Raw genomic sequence first — 24,070 nt, forward strand, 5'->3', positions numbered from 1 at the left:
AAAATAAAATAATTTATTTTAATCCCTATAAAATTTAAGAATATAATTTTGACCCCAAAATTTAAAATAAAAATTAAATTTAGCCCTTAATTCAAAGTTTGAAATTCTTTTTAACCCTCCAAAATTTAAATGATATTCGATTTAGTCATTGACTTAGATGTAAACTTTTAATTTTATAAAACTAAATTAAAAATAATTTAACTATAAAATAAAATTTAAAAGTTACTCTTATCGTAATTTTTAAATAAAATTAGTGCTTTCTATTTAATTATTTTATATGTTTCTTTTAATTTTATAATTTAAATATAAACATTTACAATATTTTATTAAAGTAATTAGGTTTCATATTTGTTGAGTTGTTTAGCATCCTCCCAGTAACTAACTGACTTAATTATTTGATTAATAAGTTTATATTTTATAACAAGAATAATATAGTAAAATTTACTCTTAGATAACCTTACATTCCGTCATTCAAATACCGAATCTTACATTTCAATCAAATGAATCAAATAAGATAATCTTACATTTCAGTAATCCTATTATAAATTATGATCTAATATTCGACGAACCAAAGTTCCCTAAGAATTGGTCATAATTTATCTAATTTTGTTTTAATAAATATTTATTCATAAAACAATGTTGTCTGATTTCATATACTAAAAACATTGGTTTATTCATAATCACGATCTAATTATAATTAATTATTATTTATTTTTTAAAAATATGAATAAATACATTTATCGTTTGAGAGGTATTTATGGGTCGAGTTCAACCAAAATTTTAGGCTCATTTGCTAGGTCTGCACCCAGCCTGAAAAATAGGCCTAAAATTTTGTCCAACTCTGGCATAGATAAAAATGTTAAAATTCGGGCTCAGCCCGCCCGTATTAATTTTTTTACAAAAAATATAATACATCAAAAATACTAAAAATACTAAGATAAATATTTCTCAACAAATTGAAAATAAATTTATAAAATATATATGTATACTTAAATAACACTAAGATATGTGCAATTTAACAAGCAAATGCTTCTAAAATAGTAATAAAATTAACAATAAAAACAAGAGTTATACAATATCCAACTAATAATAACAAAATAGTAGCAATATAATTGTGAAATTGTAGCAAAACAGTGAAAAAAACAAAAAAAAAAGTAACAAAATAATTAAAAAAAACAACAAAAAAGCAAGAAAATTGTTTGAAGTTTTTTTATTTTGTATATTTGGGCCGGATCAGGCCTCGGGAAAAAAACATTACTTGAGGCCTGGCTCATTTTCTAAACGGACTTTATTTTTTTACCCAATCCCACTTTTCGAACCTATATTTTTACTTAAACCCTTTTATTTTTCAAGTGGACATTCAGCCTAGGCTGAGTGGCCCGACCCATGGACAAGCCTATTAGGGCCTATCAAATAATGTTTAGGGTTTGGAGTTTGATTCCCAAATAACCACTTTCAATTGAACAACAAACCCTTAAAGCCCGAAAGAGAGAGATTATAATTTATAACCCATGATACGGGGTCATTTTTATTTTAAAGAATGAAAATTATTAAAAAGTAATATAATTTTTAATAAAAGTATTTTTAAAATACAATATTTATCCATCTTAGTGCATAAAAATAAATTATACCAAATTGAAATTATGAGAGGAGAGAAAATAAAAAAAAAATATGTATGTTAATTTAAAATTATGCATTTTTCAAATGCTTTAATTTTTTCATTTCATTTCAATTTTAACTTTATCAAGGAATGGAATGAAAGAAAATTGCTTTTAAAAAAAATTTATCTACCAACAAAACATACCTATATACGGTAAAAATATATTTTCATCTTTCTATTTTTCTATCCCTTTAATTATCTATCTTTTTAATTTTCTTTCCACCAAACTAAGAAAAGCCAAAGTGTTTTATTGTTTTTGTAACTGTATACCTCTACCTCGACTTGAGCACGTGACAACTTGAGAAGCTATTGAAAAGACATTTGTGAATACACACAGATGACCTTCTGCCTTATACTTTTTGGATGGCTACTTAAAGGCTAACCACCGGCATTCTCCATACCACCCACGAAAAAATTCATTTTGTTCGACTATTAAAATGTCTATCATAAATTTAAAAATTATAATTATAGATTATAAAAAAAAACAATTATTCTTAGACATTTTTGGTTCAAGGAGTGCAATTGCAAGACTATTAGCAATAATGTAATAATAACCTTTTAAAAAAATAAATAGGTAGTTAATCCAATTTTAAGAAAAGTCTATTAAATTAAATATATATTTTAAAATACTCGTATTTCTTTAAGAGTATTCAGGGAGGGATTTTTTTTATAGATGTCGTTGATCTCTTATTAGGTAGCACCATATAAATTTTAAAAAAAATTATTTTGTTAGATTGAAAAAAATTGTCAAGAATTTTTTTGGTGTCAGCAAGTAAAAAAAGTATTTTTTTTATGCCACCGTGTTGTCTGGTGGCACCAGTATCGATTAGTTAAAAAAGTTATTTTTTTGTCTCGCCATACTGTCTGGTGGCATCGATGTCAGGTAGTTAAAAAAGTTAAATTTTTTTTGGTGTCATTGTGCTGTCTGGAGGCACCGGTTCTAGACACAATATACATACCCCCACCAGTCCAGCCAAATCTGTAATAATTTTGGTTTTTGTTTAAGTTTTCTTAATATGTTAAATAGTGAAAAAAAGGAAAGATTTGTGTTTAGTAGGAGAAGAGAGATTTTATCGAAGATGAATAACCAATTCTTAGTATACGTTAAATTCGAGGGAGTAATTTTACAAACAGTAGTTGGTGCTGCATTTGAAGCTCGTCAAAAAGTTAGGATGATATTTAATAAGAATGTAAAGGTCAAAGAAATGAAATAAAATATTAGTGCCCAAAGAGCTTTTCATTGTAGAAGGTGAATGTCTAGATTATTCCATAAATTTCTAGTTTCCTCAAATCTGTGCAAATATGAGGAGATAGAAGTTGTAGACGATGATGACTTGGGCACTATGATTGCAATTTATCGCTCAACTGGGAACGTCAACATTGAACCAATTGAGTAGTTTGCGGAGTTAGCTGATGTAGAGCGCCCTTTGAAAATATCACTCTAATAAGTCAACAATGCGCGTTTGAATTTGATCTTAATATCGGATGGGTAGAAAAATTAGGTTAGGGAGGGACATCGACATAGGCTGAAATCCTCACTATGGTAGAAGTGCATATAGCAACCCTATTTCGAGTTCCTATTTAGAGATACATCGAAAGTTGATGGGCATCGATGAAGATGGTAAAAAAGGCCCAATAATAATCATTCTCATCATGATTGTGAAGATTTAGTGACCTCGATCTGGATGAGATCCTGAAAGATATCGATGATGAAGACACGGGGGAGGTTGAAGGTGTATATCCCCTTCTATCAGGCGCCTAAGTCGTGGCTTGGTTATATGAAATGACCTTGGAGCCCACAAGTAGACCCCGATGCGGTAATTGCATTCGAGTTCCCTAAGTACCTAGACATAATACCTGTTCACCGATCGATGGCATATTCTGAATTGGAAGAGTTGTTCGTAGCGCAACAATTTACGAACAATGAGGACTATGTATTTGCATAAGATGATATAGCGTGAAGATGTCAGGAGACTACAAAGTCGCAAAGTCTACACTGACATTATAAGTTGGGGAATGTTAGTATAACACCCTACACTGACATTATATGTTGGGAAATGTTAGTATAACACCCTTAACCCCTTTTTCTGTCTCAAATTAAGGTCACGGGCATTACTAACCAATCACAACATTTAATTACATCATAATCAACGGTGCAGGCTAACTATTAACATTATATCATACAGAGGAAAGGTTATGCCAAACTAATACTACCTTATGAATATCTTATACAATCGAATAATGAATCATGCTATGTAATGCTAAAATTGGTCTTCCATTGTCTATACTCTTATCACTATTTATTCTTTCTTGAAAGCTAGAAGTTGGTTACATAACAAGACTATTCCAATTATTAGTATCAGAGTATTGAACCATACTCTGGCTACTACTACCACCTTCGATGATATTAGTAGAATGACCTACTTCATCTAGCTTAGGTTTGCTATTTCATTCCAAATCAGACTAAAAATACTCTTACAAGCTTTAATTTGAGTCAATATATCTCTAAAAATAGCCTACAAATAAACATGGACTAATTTGGAACAATTATGAAGGTTTTAGGGTAATTTCAAAAATACCTAGAAATAAGGGACACATGGCCGTGTGGCCAGGTTGTTGGAAACGCCCCAGACTGTATGACTTTCGAAGTTAGGACATATGGCCGTGTCCCAGCCTGTGTCTCTACCTGTGTAACTTATTAACTTGGGTCACACGGCCGTGTGTCAACTCATGTGAAAACTACACCTATATTATTTTTCAACACGCTCAGGGCACACGCTAGTGTATGTTGCCCGTGTGTGACACACAACTGTGTGACAGATCGTGTCTCAGGTTGTGTGCACCTAAATGTACTTTAAAACTCAAGTTTACCAAATTATACTTGCTTGGACACTAAGCAACTCAATTATCAACCATTTAACCTATCCAAAACACAACTTAACATGCTCAAAATATACCAAAACCATCATCTAATATGCCTAACCAATGTACCCTCATTGGTACCGCATTTTATATGTTCAAATATATCAACAAATCATCAACCATTTAAAACTTCTATTCATACCAAATTTGTCATAATAGAACTAACTTTCAACTCCTTAGGTTACCAAATTTTAAGCTAAACACATACCATTATAACCATATATACACAAGTAACCATCATTTCACTTTAAATCAAAATAACATCACATTAACAAACCAATTATCAACCAAAGACTTCCTAGGTACATGCCATTACAATTTAGAACACCACCACACTTGAGTAAGGGATCATTGTTGGATGCTAAGTTGACGGTAAGCTGAAAAGTACCTAACTTGCGCATGGAAAACAAAACCGCACGTTGAGTATAACTGAGTGATATTTCTATAATCCGAACAATTTAACTTGATATGAGTAATCAAAATGTAAGAATGCAACAATAAATGTTATGCACATTTGTTTCAAATCAATTATACAAATTTACTCATTCTTTATTCACATCCACTAAATTCCACATGTTCAAGCACATATCAATGGTATTTCATATATATATATATAGCATTTGGTAATTCCACTCATGGAATGACATGATTCATCTTTTTGATCAATCTTTGAATTCATTTCAAAATTTACATCTCATTTCATCATTTCATATTTCATTTCTCATTTCATATTCATTTCTCAACTTTGCCATATCAATTTCAAACACATAAATTTATTATTTAATTCCCTTATTAACACGACTTGGACTCGGACGGATACACGGATCCAACCAACACACCAGTTTGGCACCCAGTGCCTCATCGGATAAATCCGAAGTAATAACTGCGCCCAGCGCTATATAAGTTGGTACCTAGTGTCTCATCAGTTAAATCAAAACAAATTGGCACCCAATGCCTCATCGACTCGAGGTCGAAGAAATCCTTAAACTTTTCCTATCCTATGGCATGCCATCTATATCCAACTTAGCCCGATACAGTTAATAGTGTTTTATTTCACTTTTCAATACATCAAATGTCCTAATCTCATATATATACATTATCACATATATTCAATTCAATATTCACATAAGCAACATATTTCATAATATACAAAATTAGTCCATTCCAATCAACTATGGATTCAATTTAATCCCAAAGTACAAGAGTACTCACCTCAAATGCTTACCATACATAACAATGTAATATGCAATAGCTTATAACTTAATTCGGATTATAGAAACACAAACCGTATATTTCAAGTTACTCGACGTTGACCTTGTATTTCCCCTTCTTACTCAAGGATTTTGGAACGACGTTTACTACGGAATAAAATAATTACGAGTAATTAATACATAACTTAATTTTCATTAAATTTCAAATGTTACACCATATTTTGCTTAATCCTCAATTTAGTCCCTAAATCGAGACTAATTTAATTTTCCACATTTAACTTTATATTTTTATACTAATTTCACTCTAATTTAAATTTAGCTCCCTATTTTCAATTCTACCCTTAATTTTGATTTTTCTCAATTTAGTCCCTATTGCTCAAAATCAATAATTAACTTTACTATGTAGTCATTTTTCACTTCTAACTTAAAAATATATCAATTTAATATTTAAAGCTCTAACTAATTAACAATAGTAACATACTCAATCTTGAACAATATTAAAAATTGCAACATAGGTCGGGTAGCTCTAAGTATCTGGATTCCAAAAACGTAAAAATTACAAGAAAATTGACTAAATTGACTAACCAATTTAAAGTTTGAATGCTTAAAACCCTATGGCCATGCGTTTCTCTATTCTTTTCTTTCTTTCTTTTCTAATTTTGCATGCAATCCTCCCTTTCCACTTTCATTTCTTTTTCTTTTATTATGCTTTCATTTTTAATTATTCTTATTAGTTAACTTAACATATAACATATATATAATAAACACATACATATCATTTAACCCATGACCGGCCACCTACACACAACCATTTATTAAATGGTATAATTGCTACTTTAGCCCTTTTAGTTTATTTCAATTTATAATTCAACTTTTAACTTTAACACGATTTAGTCATTGTACCATAATAGCTTCTAATTCAAGCAAATTACCTATCCAAAATTTAATTCGCTAAATTAATCTTGTAAATATTATTAAATATTTACGGGTTCGTTTCATTGAAATAGAGTCTCGAACCTCACTTTCCGTCACCCCTGACTATCAGGTTGTTATAGTTAGAGGTCTGGATAAGGGTGCAATTGGCGGGTTCGAGTCGCATTTATATAGAGGACTAACTGTGGACATATCAGAAATATGTGGAGATGGGTGCAATTGGCTGGTAGGCGACATTGGGTTGACATCCTGCACCAACATGACCTATCAGTCACGACCTTTCCCTTTCCCTTTTTTTTTTTGGTTTTTTCTTTCTGTCTTTTTCCCCGGTTTGTTTTAATCATCCTATTTTTCTTTCCTTCTTTTTTCAGTTTGTTTTAATCTTCTCGTTTCTTTCCCCCCCTCTTTCAAGGATTCATTTTTCTTTATCGAACCGTCACGGCTAAGTGCCCCTTTTTTCTTCCGTATTTTTTACAAGCCCAAAATTCTTTTTCTTCTAATTGTTTCCATTTTTTTTATCCCCGTTTCATTTTTTTCCTTCTAGTTTTTAATTTTTTTCCCACATTCATGGTTGAAGTGACACATTCAACTATGATAGTAAGGTTGATCACTTAGTACACGTCAAAGATATTTAGAATTTATTTACTTACGTTAACTTTTTAAAAGAAAACGTTGTCAGCATCGTTATTCCATATTGGTGCTTATACGGATAATTTTTGGGAGCTTAACAACGATCATTCTTTTTGAAGTGAATTGAACAACATTTCATTTTATTTATCGTACTTTTAGTTATATGAATAATGTATTGACATCTTATTAATCTCGACTATCATTTTAAATTGTATGATAAAATTGTATGATAATAATACTCACTACAATTTGATTAATCACATTACACAATTGCTAATGTAGTAATCTTGTGATACTCAACTTTGCTTGATTTGGCTCCATCAAGAGTTCCATGAGATAAAAGTGCTTTTAGTAAGACAAGAGTACTCGTCAGCCTTTCGTAATCGGCATCGACTCGCGTTTCAATTTTTGCCCATCGTAATTGGCACCTCGCCTAAAGAGTTTTCCCCCCCCCCAACCACTAATACATGTTTTGGACAATTAAACTGGATATGGGGTTTATAAAACATCCTTTGCTCGTGGCATGAAACTGGGCTCCTTTGATAACATAACCAACTTAAGCCCGTTACCAAATAACCACTGTCAACTGGAAACCCTATTTATACTTGAACCTGTGGCCGCATAACTATTAACTGGGAGTTTGAGTTGCAATGCAACATCTTCTAAGGTGATAATACACTCCCAAAAATGCAAATAAAATTTGTGGGTGTCTGAATGTCGCTGGATCACTGTTAAATCAAATATACCTTAAAACTATCACATATTCTCTTGGTAAAACAGAAAAATTAAAAAAAAAATATTTTTGCTTGGCCCTTGTTTGGAACATTGAATTTTCCCATTTTCTCTCCTTACTTCTAATCACAATAAATTCTCCCTATGTTTCTTCTCTTCCATATATATATATATACAAATTTTGCGCCGGCGATGGGGTATATATATGCTTTTAGTGCCACCAGACAACATAGTGACACAAAAAAAAAATTTAACTTTTTTAACTATCTGATATCGGTGCTGCTAGGCAGCATGACGACACAAAAAAATTACATTTTTACTTGCTGACATCGCTGCTGCCAAACAGCCCGACAACATTGAAAAAGATTTGACAATTTTTTTTTTCAATTTGATTTTTTTAAAATTTCTCTAGTGTCGCCTGAGAGATCGGCGACACCTGTTAAATTTTTTTTTCTTTTCTCCCTCCCTGAATACTTATAAAAAATACAAATATTTTAAAAAATACATACTGTTGTTGCTTGTCACAGAGGCGACATCCAACAAAATGATTTAAAAAAAAAAATTGGTCCATCATTATGGGGCGGTACAGCCGGTGAGCTTGACAACATTGACGGACATTGTAGATTTCAAGAGATTCTTGTACAAGACTTTTTATTCTCATACGAGATTTTTTATTGGGTCATTTTCATAAATAATTATATTATATAATTAAAAAAAATACCATACTACAAATTTCGACCAGATAACCGTGATTGACGTACTTACTATTAAAAGGATTTTTATTAGTTAGAGAAGGTTTAATTCTACTCTTAGTCATTGTACTTGTTACATATTTATAATATAGTCTTTTTATTTTTAATTTTAAGAATCTACTTATCCTACCCTTTGAATTAACTAATTGAAGCCTAATTGAGAATACATTAAAGGACTTCAGTTAAATTAGATTATATAATATTTTTCCTTACGAAGAATTTAAAGTCACAAGTAAAGAAAAAAATATAAAAATTTACTTTGCTTTTCTATAACAATAATAAGAAATCTTACAATTGGTGATTCATAATTCTTACAATTCCAATTTTAGTATTTTGGTCACACGTGATCAATTTTCTATTTTAAAATGCTATATAATCAAATTTGATGATAGTGTTAGTAATTGGATTTTAATTATTAAGTTAAAGTAGTAGATGAATTAATTTCAGGAGATTAAAAGTATAGATATTAAATTGAAAATATGTGAAGAGTTCAGAGATTGAGAGCAGAATTAGACCCTCAGAGAATTTTTTTTTTCTTTTGGGGTCGTCGAAAGATAAGTTTAATTGTTGAAGTTAGACTGTTAGAGAGCTAAGGACGATAAGGACAAGTTATTTTTAGTACGTGTCTCCAAATGGGCCCCTGAAGGAGATTCTGGTAGTTCCTCCACCGGCGAAAAATGGCTGAGGCAAAGAATTTGGGGGTGGTTGGCAGTGGGCAAATGGGTTCAGGCATAGCTCAGCTGGGTGCCATGCATGGTCTCCATGTTTGGCTCCTCGATACGGACCCTACCGCACTTTACAGAGCCAACAAATCCATCTCTTCTTCCCTTCAACGTTTTGTTTCCAAAGGCCAAATCTCACAGGTAAACTCGATCTTTCATCTTTCTTATATGGGGTTTGAAGTTATATTATATGTTTACATATGTTGATGAGCAGCTGAACTAGTTTCCTTTAGCTTTGTGTTATATAACTTCACAAAGAAAAAGAAAAAAAAGATGATCAAAAAGTTAAATGAATAAATTGTTGTGCTAAAATTTTGTTTCAGTCTTTTAATCTGATTGAAACTTAGATTGGGTTTGAGTTAAAACAGGTTGAAAAGTTGGCAAGATAGATAAAAAGGGTTGATCTTGGATTGAGCTTATGTTTGGACTTTGGATTGGAGCTAAAGAGTGAAGATTTTCTGGGAATTTTGAGAAGTTTGTAGGTCTAGTAGTTGATGGAAGGTTTGAGTGGTTGAACTTTTTGATGATATGGTTATTATTTTTCTGATTTGGTTTGTTGATATGAGAATGTGTAGTTGGTGAAGATGCACAGGCGGACCTTAATGGAGGACAAGGGGCCTTGGCCCCCCTATTTTTTGAAAATTCCTGGAAATTTTCATTATGCCTTTTAATTTTGTTTTTGAAGTTCTCATTAATCTCTCAAAATTTTTAAAATTTTAATTAGATCTCAGTTTTTATGAAGTAATCTTATTAAACTTCTAAAGTTTATGAAAACTTTAGTTAGGCCCTCCAAAACTTAGTCCTAATATTTGCCACTGTGAAGATGAGTGATTCACCCTGTTTAGGACAAGGGTGGTCGGAGTAGGAGAGTAGTAGGGAAGGAGAGGATCAGGTTTGAGGTTGGTTGGGAGGAGCCTTATATACTTGCCATCTCCTGTCTCGATGCCATGTGTCAAGTTTCTATTGACAGGTCAGGGGCAAGTAGTCTGGTGTCATGGGCTTAAGTAGAGTAAGTAGAGTGTTGCTTTGATGTGGCTTGTGTCATTTCAGATGGGATGTGGTAGATGAGACTTGATGTGGTGGTTATTAAGTGAGTCCACTTGTCAATCAAGTTACGAGCCGGGGTTCTCATGAGGAGTCCCATTAGAGGATTTGTTCGTACCGCTCGGAGACTTGGCCATCTGGGCGCTCAATGGGGTATAACATGGTTCATTTCAGTGTAATTTTGGAGAGGAAGAGGCTGCCTTTGTGACTGGTATTAATTGAAGTTGTTAGAGGTTTAAATGAAATGGTTGCAGAAGGTCTGGCTAACAAATGCTTTCGGTCTGGTATTGGCACTTTATTTGGCAACATGGTGTTAAAGTCGGAACTTTGCCATAAAAATCACCATTATATATTTGAAGGGAAACAAACTGGGGGTATTATCTTAGATGAACAGTAGGTCATATTCCCATACCTATGTATGAAAATGTGTTCAAATTCCAGTGTAGGATATGAGTACTTCAAGAAAAATGATGAGTTGAAACAATATGGTTTTTTCCTTTTAGTTTACATGTTTTATATATATATATATATGAAGAAACACAAATCGGGGGTATTATCTTAGATGAACAATAGCACTGAAGGTTCTTGACTAAAATAGTGAAAATTTAAGTTTGTGTTACATATTTTATGTCAAAAGGTATTGCATAGATAAGGCTTAACATCAAGAACACCTTAGTTTTCATTAGTTCATTATTTCACTTGGCAGGCTGCTTGTACTGAAGCTTTGAGGCGTCTGGAATATACTTCAAATATAGACGAGCTCCGATCTGCAGATTTCATTGTTGAAGCAATTGTAGAATCAGAAGATGTGAAGAAAAAGTTGTTCATCGAACTCGATAAGATCACTAAGAGTTCAGCCATTTTAGCATCTAATACAAGTTCCATCTCCATTACTCGATTAGCATCTGCAACTAGCAGACCATGCCAGGTTATATTCAGTGCATCTTTGTTTTGACATGGAGCCATGTTTGGGATATTTTGAAATAATTGACGATCACCTGCAAAATCACATCATATTTTGTTGAGATTGAAGCAAACCTGTGATTTTTTTTTTGCAGGTCATTGGAATGCATTTCATGAATCCTCCTCCAATAATGAAGTTGGTTGAGATTGTTCGAGGTGCAGACACATCGGATGAAACATTTCATGCGACAAAGGCATTGGCGGAGAGGTAATGTCTGATTAAAGAACGCATGCAAAAAGAACCATTAAAACTTCTTTTATTGGCTCTATTGGCGGAGAGGTAATGTCTGATTAAAGAACGCATGCAAAAAAAACCATTAAAACTTCTTTTAACTAGCTCTATTGGCTTATCCATGTGTTAGCTAGCTAGCATTGTCTCCTCTGTTCCAATTATTTGACTGCCATTTTAACTGGCCCATGAATTCACAGGTTTCATAAGACGATAATATGCTCCCAGGACTATTCGGGCTTTATCGTGAATCGAATCCTTATGCCAATGATAAATGAAGCATTTTTCACACTATATACTGGGGTGGCCACCAAGGAAGATATTGATACAGCGATGAAGTTAGGAACAAATCATCCAATCGGTCCCTTGGAGCTTGCTGATTTCATTGGACTCGATGTGTGTTTATCGATAATGAAAGTTCTACATGCTGGTCTAGGAGACAGCAAATATGCCCCTTGCCCTCTTCTTGTGCGGTATGTCGATGCAGGTCGTGTTGGGAGAAAATGTGGCGTCGGGGTATATGACTACCGTAAGGGGTCTGAACCTATGAAGGCATCTCCCCGACTCTGAATATATCTTGTTTCATGGATAATGAATACCAAAAGCAGTGCCTAAATAAGGTTCGTAAGTCATATTGAGAACTTGTCAGTACAAGTTTCTGGAATGAAGGGGTATGGAAATATATGTACCTTCTTTCTTTTTTCTTGACTGTTTCCATTGATTCCCTTTCTTCTTAAAGTATGATTGGGAGAATAAGATGGGGACTCTTCAATTGGGAAACTTATGCTTTAGAAAATTAAGAATCAGGGGTGGCATAGTGGTGCAGTAAAGGATATACCATGCGTCTATCAAATAAGGAATGCTACAGAAACATGCAGGAAATTTTCAGGTAAAAATTTGTAATAAAATTTCCCTGATGAAACTGTTAAAATCCCCTTGTGAACTACATTTTAGATGTTGTCTGATCTTTAAAAAATTCTCTAAATACATAAAAAAATTTAAATATATACCGGTATCTAAAACTCATGTAGGAGTGCATGTAAAAGATTATATCACTTTAGTGCTTGGTGCTCTGTTTGGGCAAAGCATTAATTGGTAGCTTACCTCATTAAAATTACTGCATGTTGTACAGTACTTTCCTTCAAGTGGGCTTAATTTGCAGCCAACAACAAGTTCAGTTGATTGACATAGTGGCTACCTTTTATCCTAAAATAAATGTCATACAGCTATCAGATGCCAATTGAATCAATAGTAATTAATAGAAAAAAACAAAGCAAAAATTGGATTAGAATTCTTGAGAAACATCACTCTTACAATAGACTAAACTACATTTTGTCTCCAAAAAACTAACAAAATCTCATACCTTTATGGTACACTTGGTTATGAATCAAGATTAAGATCTTAATTTTGTTATGGATGATTGTGTATTTAAACTTCAAGCTCCTGGTAATAATGCAAATGCATGTGTCCCATATAGTGCTTGCCAGCTTAGGAACCTTTAGTGTAAGGCAAGGAAATTCAAAGTAGACCCTCCCTTTTTCTCTAATAGATGACGGACGAGGTGACCCACATGGAGGAAATCCCTAACTCTTATCAGGGGAACTATGAACTTCATCCTTTGATCATGGCTAATAGTCCCCCATACACACCTGGGGGCCACCATCCTTCCCTAACCCTAAAGTTGTCATTATTAGGCAGCTTCATTATTGAAAGTGATTGAATTGGAATCCAATAAGATCTTGGAAAAAAAATATAAACTTCATTATTAGACAGAAAACCAAGATAGAAAAAGCTCCCAACTTTTTTCTTTCTCTATAATTAAAAGGACTTTTAGGACATATTTTGGAACCAAGAAAAAGAAAAGAAAGACAGGCATGAAGTTCTTGTTTCAGTGTCCTTGCTGTTCTTGTTTCTGCTTCATGAAGCCTAAGAAAGGGAAACCAAAGATGAAGGATGATAAGGCTGAGACAAAAAAGGAAGTGAAGGCTGAAAAAGAGAAGGAAGCGAAGGCTGAGTGAAAATGATGATTTACTTACAATATATTCTTCACTGCTGCTCAAGTAAATTGTATGTAACTTTTGTTTGAATGAAAAATGCTGCCTTGTCTTGGTTATTGTAGTATTATTTGCTTGTACTGATAATAAACTTGACATTTCGATTATGTTTTGTCTTTGTATTTTGATGTCATTTATGTTCTGCAAATGTTGCTTGATGGTATAGATATCGACGGCTCTGGTTTGTTCTGATTTTATGAGATGTACTTGAAAGAACAGCCAGATCTGCTTGTATATCTACATTTACTGAGGAATTTGATGATAAAATTCATGGGGGGCTTACATTAATCTCCAAGTTTCAGTTTTCATGTTCTACCTTTAACGTTTTAGCATCGTAATGTGGGATTTTGATTGGTATTTTCCGTAACGTAGGATCGAATTCATTTACTAAGGAATTTCTATCCAGCGGCATTGAAGAATTCAAACATTCATTAGGTTTTTAATCTCTTTCTCCTGAATTGTTGGAGCTCAATTCCTTTATTTCTAAGCTGGAGTTGTGTATGTTTTTAAGACAGTTTAGAGCAATGGCTGAACTCATTAGCATACATTCCTTGTCGGTAAATGTCAATATTCCCCCAAAGTTCAGCTTTTTTTTTTCAATTGAAAAACCTACAAGAAACTTTAAAAAAAAATCATAGAAAACAACAGCAGTAATAAGTCATCATAAGAATTGTAACCCAAAAATGACGAGAAAAAGAAAAAGAAAAAACAAAAGCATGTGAAGAGGTGAACAAAGATTATGTAAGAAGATTGTCAGTCTGACCCACACGACCTAACGTTAATGCTTTCTTGATTTATAGCCATCATTTCATGGGCAAAATTAGGACCTCAATGAAAACTTCATCAATATATCAGTTTGTAGTCTTGATCAATTAGGGGGATAAAAAACAAGGGACTAATGGACTAATTATAAACTTCTCTAGGAGTTTATCTTTGTTGCTAATGACTCTGAAGAATCTTAATGGGTTAATAACAATTAAAGATTAAGTTGAATTCTTTTGTGCAAGAATTCATTTCCAGTCATTTAAATAAAGATTATGATTTGTTGGACTAATTTAACAAGTTTTCCTTTTAGAAGTGTTTTTTTAAAGAAAGTTTCCTAATTTGAACAGCTATTGCAATAGAAAGATAAATAATAATCTGGGTTGTAATAAGATCAAGAGTTTTCAATGAAGTCAACAAATCATCCAGCTATCCAGAGAGATGATAGTGCAACAGAGCCCTTACAAGGGCCATGAAGCTTTCCAATGGTTGGTATCGTGACAATGACATCCATTTGAGATCCTGCAATTGGCCTTTCAAGTCAGTCTTTAGGCATGTGTTACGACTCTCATCTAGATGCTTGGTTCCTCAGAATCAGTTAGGGGCCAAGGATGACTCCATCCACCTTTTCTCCAATTTGAGTTTTTCACCTCACTTCCCACCTCGCCTTATATCTTTATCTGACGTCACAATGTTCGCGCAGCAGTTCTTAAAGCTGAAGGGTGCAAATCCATTCATGGTATTAAAGTTAGCAAGGAGAGCATTCCTATCTTTCATCTCTTATTTGTATATGACAAATTTATATTTTTTTAGTTCAAATCATGAAATATGTGCTGCTATGAACTATATTCTTGGAGAGTATTGCAAGTATTCAGGTCAGCTTATAAATTTTGACAAATCAGAGTTGACTGTAAGTCCAAACTGCTATCCTAAATTTATGAGGATGTTTAGAGAAATTCTTGTAGTAAATGTTAACAAAACTCTAAGCAAATACTTGGGATTCGATATGTGACTTTGAGGTGATTTGATAAAAAATACAAGTTCAAGGATTAAAAGAGATGAAAAATTAAATGAAAGGCAAAAATGATTTTTTTTATAAAGTTGCAGGACCAAAAAAGTCATTATACCCATAGATAACACCATCACTAGTGGTCGATCAACTTGGTAAAGTCTTTAGTCTTCGAAGGTGCCTGATAAAATTACTCTTCTCTCTAGAAGTTCTGTACTAACAATGTACCATGTAGAAAGGAGAATACCAAACGAATTCACTCCATCGATCTGTTCATTATGCAAAAAGATGGAAGAAGCTATTGACATTCTATTTCTCTTTTGTTCTTTTGCAAAAGCTATGTGGCTTGGCAGTGATCTAGGATTCAAAGTGGATAACCTTAATTATCAAAGCACAAGGGAGTTGATCTTTCACCGTATGCTAAAATCAGATACCTAACCATAGACAATTGAAAAGTTGAATTTAGGGAAGTCGTCTCTTTTCTTTTTTTTTTCATGTAAGTTTTACTGTCCATGTTCGAGACTCGTGGCTAACCTTCCCAATAATGTTATCTCCAAAGTTCAAACCTGCATCTCCCTTTAAAAATGCAATCTATTTTACCACTATATTCAACACTTATTGGAAGTTGTATTTTTTAAAATTTAATTTTAACGTTAACTTTCTTTATCAACTAGTATGGATTCCACCACACTTTGTGTTGGGTCAATTAATTTTTTTTGAATAAATTATAAAGCAAAAATTTGAAAATAAAAATATGTTCCAAGTCTAGGCTTTTCATACATTTTAAATTTAATCTCAAATTTTTTTTTAGGAATTTAGTCTCTTTACTTTTTAAATTTAAAAATTTAGGTCTAATTGTTAACATCATTGTTGACACCATTTTTTTGACAAAACTGGGGTCGACTTGGGTTTTGAAAAATAAAAACAAAAGTGGGAGTCGTCACCAATCTTTTTTGATGAGGTGTGATCGGGTCACCTTGTAAAACGGTTGTTTTTAATAAACGATTTAGATTTATTAAAGTAATGCTTTTGGCCTGCGAAATCAGAAAAATAGGTTCAGGAGTCGGTTACGTACGAGGAAGGATTAGCACATTCGTAACGCCCAAAATTGATACTTAGTTGATTAATTGGTGTCTTAATATAAAAAATGTGCAAAGATTTTAAAATACGATCCTTGTATTAAAAAACTTGGATAAATCAAATTAGCCACTTAAGACCCTCTCCTTTTAGAGAGAGCAAATATCATACCCAATGAGTTAGGGCATGATTTTTCACCTCCTAAAAAATGAGCTTTGTCTGAAAACTCGTGCAATAAAATTTAAAAAGATATTCAATTGTTTAAGTCAGATGAAGAAATTGCAGCCCAATACGTTAGGACACAATTTTTTAGAATTCTAAACATTGAACATTGCCTTTATTTATTTTTTAGAAAAATCCTCGTATCGAGAAAACAATGTGTCATATCCAATGCGTTAGGACACAATGTATTGAATTCCCGATAATAAGCTTTTATTTATGTTTTTTGATTAAAGAGCATTCTCGATTATTTAGATTCAACGAAGAAAATTGGAACCCAATGCGTTAGGGCCCAATCCTCTCGAAGATCCCAAATACTGAGTATTGCTTTTATTTTCAAAATTTTCTTTTTTATAAATCTGGATAAAAATTGATGTAATGGAACAACAATTATGATAATGTAAGTAAAAATAATATGGGCAAAAACAAAAAGATAAATAAATAAGAATACAAATATATATAAAAAATCAATCATGTATACACAATAACAAGTAATAAACAAATAAAAACTAAAGCAAAAAAAAATTGATGATAATAATGGACATATAAATAAATAAATAATGTCGAGTAAAACAATAAAAGCAATAATGAAAATAAATAAAATTATAAAAATATAAAAATATATGTGTATAAATTCAACAAAGTTTAAATATATATATATATATATATATATATAAACAAGTAAATAATGGTAATGTATATATATATTTAAAATATATTAAAATATATGTATAAAGTATATATAAAAAATATAAGTACATACATATATAAAAATTAAAAATATGTAAGTATGTATATATATATATAACAAAATCTAAAAACGGTATAAATGGGTAAATAATAATAATAATAATAATAATAAAACTAATTAGTTTAATAAAAAAATAACAACAACGGGACTAAATTGAAAATAAAACAAAATCCCAGGGGAGAGATCAAAAATAAAATAAGGCAAAGGATTAATTTGTGATGCGCGCGAAAGGAGGAGGACCTAAAAGGAAATATCTCGCCCTTCAAAACGCATCACTTTACGCAGGACTAAAATGAAATAAAAATAAAATTATGCGGCTAAATTGAAATAAAAGAAAAGAAAAAAAGGGGCAAATTGCAACGCGTTGCAAAAGCGGAAGGACCGCGTGCGCAAATATTCCTTTTTAAGAAAACACGCGGATCCTCCCCCAGGTTCGGGTCACCGCGCGGGTCGGTTCTCGGGTCAGCCTCGAAACGACGCCGTTTTGGGGCTTCTGAGCGCCAGCCAAAATGACGTCGTTTTATCACCCCTATATAAGTTAAAAATTTTCTAAAAAAAATTATTTTCCCCTCTTTTCTCCAAAATTTTTTTTGAAAATGCTCTCAAGCTCTCTCTTTTAGCTCCGAATCCGACGGAGGTTCTGGCGAGTCACCACCGACCGGCGGCAGCGCCGGCGGCCACAGTGGCCGGAGAAATCGAAAAAGTAGATTTTTTTTGGCTTTTCGACTTCCCCGAGTCAAAAATGCCATCTTTCATCGGAGATGACAACCTCGACCCCCCCACAATAGCGTAAACGCTCGAAAAGGTAAGATCTGGCCTCTCTCTTTTTTATTTCATATTTATTTTCCATTTTTTTTGAGACGCAAAAAAAATAAAAGAAAAGTAAAGTAAAGAGCAGAAAAAATAAAAGAGTAGAAAAAAAAAACACCTTTTGAATCTGTTTTTTTGCTTTTTATTTCTTGAATGTTTTTGAAAAAGAAGGGGGGCCGTTTACAATGGTTATGGCTTTATAGCCATTTTTTACAATATTTTTGCTATTATTTGTTATTGCTTTTTCTCTTGTTTGTAGGTGTTGACGTTGATGGAGTAGGTGATTGACGGGTGGCGCGGCGTCAGAGGTGGCGGTGGCAGAAGGCGGCTCCAGAAGCTAGGAACCCCTAGGTGCGGTGCACCTAGCGTTTGACATTGTTGTTTCTGATTTGATTTTTTTTGGGGCTAGGTTTAGACAGTTGGGCCTGTTGGGCTTGTAATGGGTTATTCTGATTTGTAAATTGGACTATTATTTTATTTATTTGGTTTGGTCTTGGGCCCGGGCTAAATTGGGCTTGTACAATCATTAAAATTCATTTGTTAATTTTGCTGGTGTAACATATTAAAATTATATAAAAAAGCTAATTTGATAACCATGTAACAAAAAAAAAAAGACAATATAATAACTTCAATTTAACAGAGAATTTTAATAGTGTTGGCAATTCTAAAAATTTACATCAACATTTTAATTATAATAAGATATTTAGACTAACTAATGACATTTAAAAATTTGGACTAGTAACATCCCTTGCCTCGGATGAACCGGTACATCACGGGCAAAGGATGTCACAATTGAACACTGATGTTACTTAACACAGACATCGATTTCAAGACTTTGTTTCAATATAAATAGACTCCTTTGAAGTTATTTAAGTTATTTCTAAGATATCTTTAAAGTTTGGTTTCAAATGAGACCTATTTAGGGATTATTCGAGTCAAAATGGGATAAACAAGGTCAATGTCACAACACTGGAAAGTGGGTGTCACGACATTGACGGATGTCGCGACACTAGGAAGTGAGTGTTTCGACACGAAGAACAATATGCTTAAAATTGTAACATAGTGTCGCAACTCCGTGTTGATGTCACGACACCAAAAATAGATTACCCTACTTTATGTTCAATGTCGCGACACTAATTTCTGATGTCGCAACACTAGGGTCAGACTACCCGGAACATGTCTAAAAACATTTAAAAATAAGTTTAAACTATCAAAAGTCATTCTATATCATTTGTAAACAATTTAGTACTCAAAATATATCAAACGAACATTCAAAAATTTCATATAACTCATAAGTATATCCTAAAATACAAAAATGTTAAGAGACATGCAAGACCATAGTTTTAGAACCACTAAGTTACTTACAACCAAATTTCATATGATTCAAATCTTATGTACATGCCACTTTATTTCCAAAATTTAAGTTCCATACTCTTCAAATCCTTACTTGATGATGAGATGAGGATGAGGTTGGCCACTTCAAAAGTTATCTTCTCCCGATCTTTACCTACGCGTTTAAAACAACGCGTTAAGCTCGTGAAAGCTTAGTAAATACCCATGAATTTAAATCTTACAATTTTTTAAATTTATTTAATAGTAACAATACTATTAATATAATTTCATGAACGTGTCATTATTTTCAAGAGATTATTTACTACCATATAGCACTTTCATTTAAGTCCACTAACTAATTATTTTATAACCATTCCTTTAGCTTCACTTAACATTTACCATTTTCATATTCATTTTCAAGTTCACTTTGTTAGGATCGTCCCGATTAAGCAACAAACAAGTAAAAATAGCAGAAGAAATTGAGAAGATGAACACACAAATTTAACGTGGAAAAACCCCTCTAAAGAGGATAAAAAACCACGGGCAAAGATAATTTTATTATAATGGCAAAAGAATGAAGAGTACAAAAGATGGAGATAAAAACTAAACCCGAAAACCCGAAAAACAAAGAACCCGAAAACGTAAACACAAAATTCTCTGAATGTGTTATGAGTTCTAATCTAATGGGTGTGTCTTATTTCTAAGATTGTAAAAGAGCCTATTTATAGGCTAAATTAGTAAGTCAAATAAACTATACTAATAAATGCAAAATATATTATACTAATAAATACTAAATCTTCTAGAAAGAAAATATATTTTTGTTTAACTTGACTTGCAAGCAATTTCTTAGAATTTGGGTCACACAATTCTAACAATCTCCACCTTGACACGAATTCTTTCAATGCCATCTTTTCCAAAACCCGCCACGAGTCTATCTTGAACTATGCAGGGAATTAACTGAGTCGAATCTATGCTTAGAAGCTGGAAGACTTCTAGCCTTCGACTTGTGCACTGCCAAATCAAAACTAACTCGGGTCTGATTTTCACGAATACAGTGCCATAACTTTTCAAAACCTGCATCCAAAAGAGAACCTCTCTTCAACGAAACGGTCATACCTTTTTCCCTCCTATGACCAAGTTGCCTCCGCTTCAAATGAGTTGACTTTGACTCCGTAACGGACGAGGGACGTCCGATTTCACCGGTCACTGTAGAACCTTCCAGAATATAAAGACTGCCGGTTCTTTTACCTTTTAACAAAACGAGAGCTCCACGAGATACTTTAATGTCGCTCGACTCGATGTTGATTCTGCATCCTTTCAAGTCTAAAATACTCAAGGAGATGAGATTCTTTCGTAAACCAGGTACATACCTGACATCTGAGAGTGTCCTAATCGTTCCATCGTGTATCCTAATTTTAACAGTACCAATATCGATTATTTTACTAGATGAATCGTTTCCCATGTGCACAACTCCACCTTCAACTGAACTGTATGTGGAGAACCATTCTCTATTGGGACACATGTGGAAAGAACATCCTGAATCTAGGATCCACTCAGACGTAAGCTTGGAATTATCGCTCGTTGACACTAATAAGAAATCATCATCGCCTTCATCGACCAAATTAGCACCAGCTACATCTTCCTCGTTACTCTCAGCAGCTCTTTTATTTCGCAGTTTATAACAATCTGCTTTGACGTGACCTAACTTTTTACAATAGCGACACCTTTTGTCTCGTTTCTTTGATGCTACCAAAACGGAAGCTTGCCTATCTGCTTTGCTATTCAAACCAAACTCATTGTCGAGTTTGTCTCTACTCAACAAATAACCCTTCACATCTTCGAACGAGAGTTTGTCTCTGCCATAAATCAGGGTCTCCCTGAAAGACTTGTATGAAGAGGGTAAAGAGCACAATAATAGCATAGCTTGATCTTCATCGTCAATATGAACCTCAACGTTCTTTAAATCATTTAAAATAGTAATGAATTGAGTGATGTGATCTTTAAGAAGCTCACCTTCGTTCATGCGAAACGTAAATAGACGTTGTTTCAGCACTAAACGGTTAGCCAGAGACTTAGTCGCATAAAGAGTTTCTAACCTTTTCCACAAGGTGAATGAGGTCTTCTCCATCAATACCTCCTGCAATACTGTATTCGCGAGGCACAACTGGATTGCAGACAAGGCCTTTTCATCAAGCTCTTCCCATTCTGTTTGATTTAGATTCTCAGGCTTTTTCCCTGTAACAACCTTTTTCAAGCCATTTTGAACTAGAATTGTCATCATCCGAACTTGCCACAGATTGAAATTTGTCTCACCATCGAACTTCTCAATTTCAAACCTTGTTGCTGCCATCTCTGAACGGGCTGATCTATGAAAGTTAAATTAGCTCTGATACCACTTGTTAGGATCGTCCCGATTAAGCAACAAACAAGTAAAAATAGCAGAAGAAATTGAGAAGATGAACACACAAATTTAACGTGGAAAAACCCCTCTAAAGAGGATAAAAAACCACGGGCAAAGATAATTTTACTATAATGGCAAAAGAATGAAGAGTACAAAAGATGGAGATAAAAACTAAACCCGAAAACCCGAAAAACAAAGAACCCGAAAACGTAAACACAAAATTCTCTGAATGTGTTATGAGTTCTAATCTAATGGGTGTGTCTTATTTCTAAGATTGTAAAAGAGCCTATTTATAGGCTAAATTAGTAAGTCAAATAAACTATACTAATAAATGCAAAATATATTATACTAATAAATACTAAATCTTCTAGAAAGAAAATATATTTTTGTTTAACTTGACTTGCAAGCAATTTCTTAGAATTTGGGTCACACAATTCTAACACACTTAGACGTTAAATTTTCATTTCTTACGTACTTATGATATTCACTTGTCATCACTTATGTTTACACTTATTCATACTTTAAAGTCACTTACGATACCTCATTTCTCCAATACTATGAATCATTATATTATCACTTCACAATTTATCAGAAGTTGTTATAAGAATTTGCTTACCTTAGTTACTTAGCCCATGCTAGACATATTTGAACCAGATGGATACAGGAAATAATTCACGAAACAAAAGCACAAAAATGCCAAATTTAGGAACGTCAAAGTGCTAAATATGGGAGTACCAGAGTGCTAAACATAGGAGCACCAAAGTGTTCAATACAGAAACACGTTATAGAATTTCTATGGCATGCCAATTATATCCATGAAGTTCAATGCTAGTTTACATGGGCTCTCAAGTATCATTGAATTTACAATAACTAATCACAAATACTTTATTCCGCAAATTTCATAATTTCATTACTTTTCCACATTTCTTTCATTCAGGTTTACTATTTAAGATTACCTGAACATATAATTTCGACATTAAAACTTTCAAGAGCATTTTATTTATACTTCCACTTCAAGAATAACCATGACATTTATTTATACCAGTGTTTATTTTCACGATTTTCACAATATAGTTATGCTTCTCACTTATTCAATTTAGTCCTCATTTTCACAATTTAAAGAATATCTATAATTTCAATTACAACAATCACAAGATATTATTCACTAAATATATCTGTAATTTCAATTACAACAATCACAAGATATTATTCACTAAATCCTTAGTCCATAGTTTATCATATATTTCATATTTTCTAGATAATTTTCATTTACCTAACAATATCATGTAAACTTTCATATACTTTTCAATTTAGACTTTTTACCACAAAATTCAATATCACTACTTAGTCAATTTAAATCAATTCCTTTCCATGTAACTCTTTACTTCTCTTAACTCAATTATGGATTTCACAAAGTTCACAATCTAATCCTTATCATCATGAAAATTTAAAATTTACTATAATATCACTTTAATATCTCTTTATGTTTAATTCATTACCATTTCACACTTGAATTAAGCTTTCTATCATAATGCTTTATTTCACATATCAAAATTATTTTACACTTTATTTTACTAGTTTACCACAAACTTCATAAAGTTTACATTTTAGTCCTTAGGTAATAAGAAAATTCAAGGGTACTTACCTTCTTCAACCCTTAATCACTTGTTTTTCTCTTTTCTTTGCCACTTGAATCACTTCCTCTATCTCTCTCTTCAATATCATGTCAAAAACATAAAATTTTTCATGAGAAATCTCTACTTTAACATCACTTCCATATTTATCTAGCAAGATTAAACTTGAAAACATAATAAAACCTTGATATCCATACCTTGTTCTCTTGATTTCAAGCTATAG

At 32.7% G+C, this 24,070-nt stretch overlaps 1 protein-coding gene across 1 annotated transcript; it reads left to right on the forward strand.

The window, feature by feature from the left end:
- The first annotated feature begins 9,412 nt into the window (after positions 1-9,412).
- Positions 9,413-12,803, forward strand: LOC105778930 (uncharacterized). Its single transcript, XM_012602693.2, has 4 exons — positions 9,413-9,703; positions 11,313-11,534; positions 11,665-11,777; positions 11,999-12,803. Exons 1-4 carry the CDS (start codon positions 9,518-9,520, stop codon positions 12,366-12,368), a joined length of 891 nt encoding a protein of 296 aa, XP_012458147.1. The 5' UTR covers positions 9,413-9,517; the 3' UTR covers positions 12,369-12,803.
- Positions 12,804-24,070: the final 11,267 nt, after the last annotated feature.

The sequence above is a fragment of the Gossypium raimondii genome, chromosome 1 (genome assembly GCF_025698545.1).
Source record: "Gossypium raimondii isolate GPD5lz chromosome 1, ASM2569854v1, whole genome shotgun sequence".
Classification (NCBI taxonomy): domain Eukaryota; kingdom Viridiplantae; phylum Streptophyta; class Magnoliopsida; order Malvales; family Malvaceae; genus Gossypium; species Gossypium raimondii.

Coding starts and splice junctions, on each gene's coding strand:
- LOC105778930 (XM_012602693.2), top strand. CDS start 9,518: ATGGCTGAGGCAAAGAATTTGGGGGTGGTTGGCAGTGGGCAAATGGGT. Junction 9,704..11,312: donor CCAAAGGCCAAATCTCACAG/GTAAACTCGATC, acceptor TTCACTTGGCAG/GCTGCTTGTACTGAAGCTTT. Junction 11,778..11,998: donor ACAAAGGCATTGGCGGAGAG/GTAATGTCTGAT, acceptor ATGAATTCACAG/GTTTCATAAGACGATAATAT.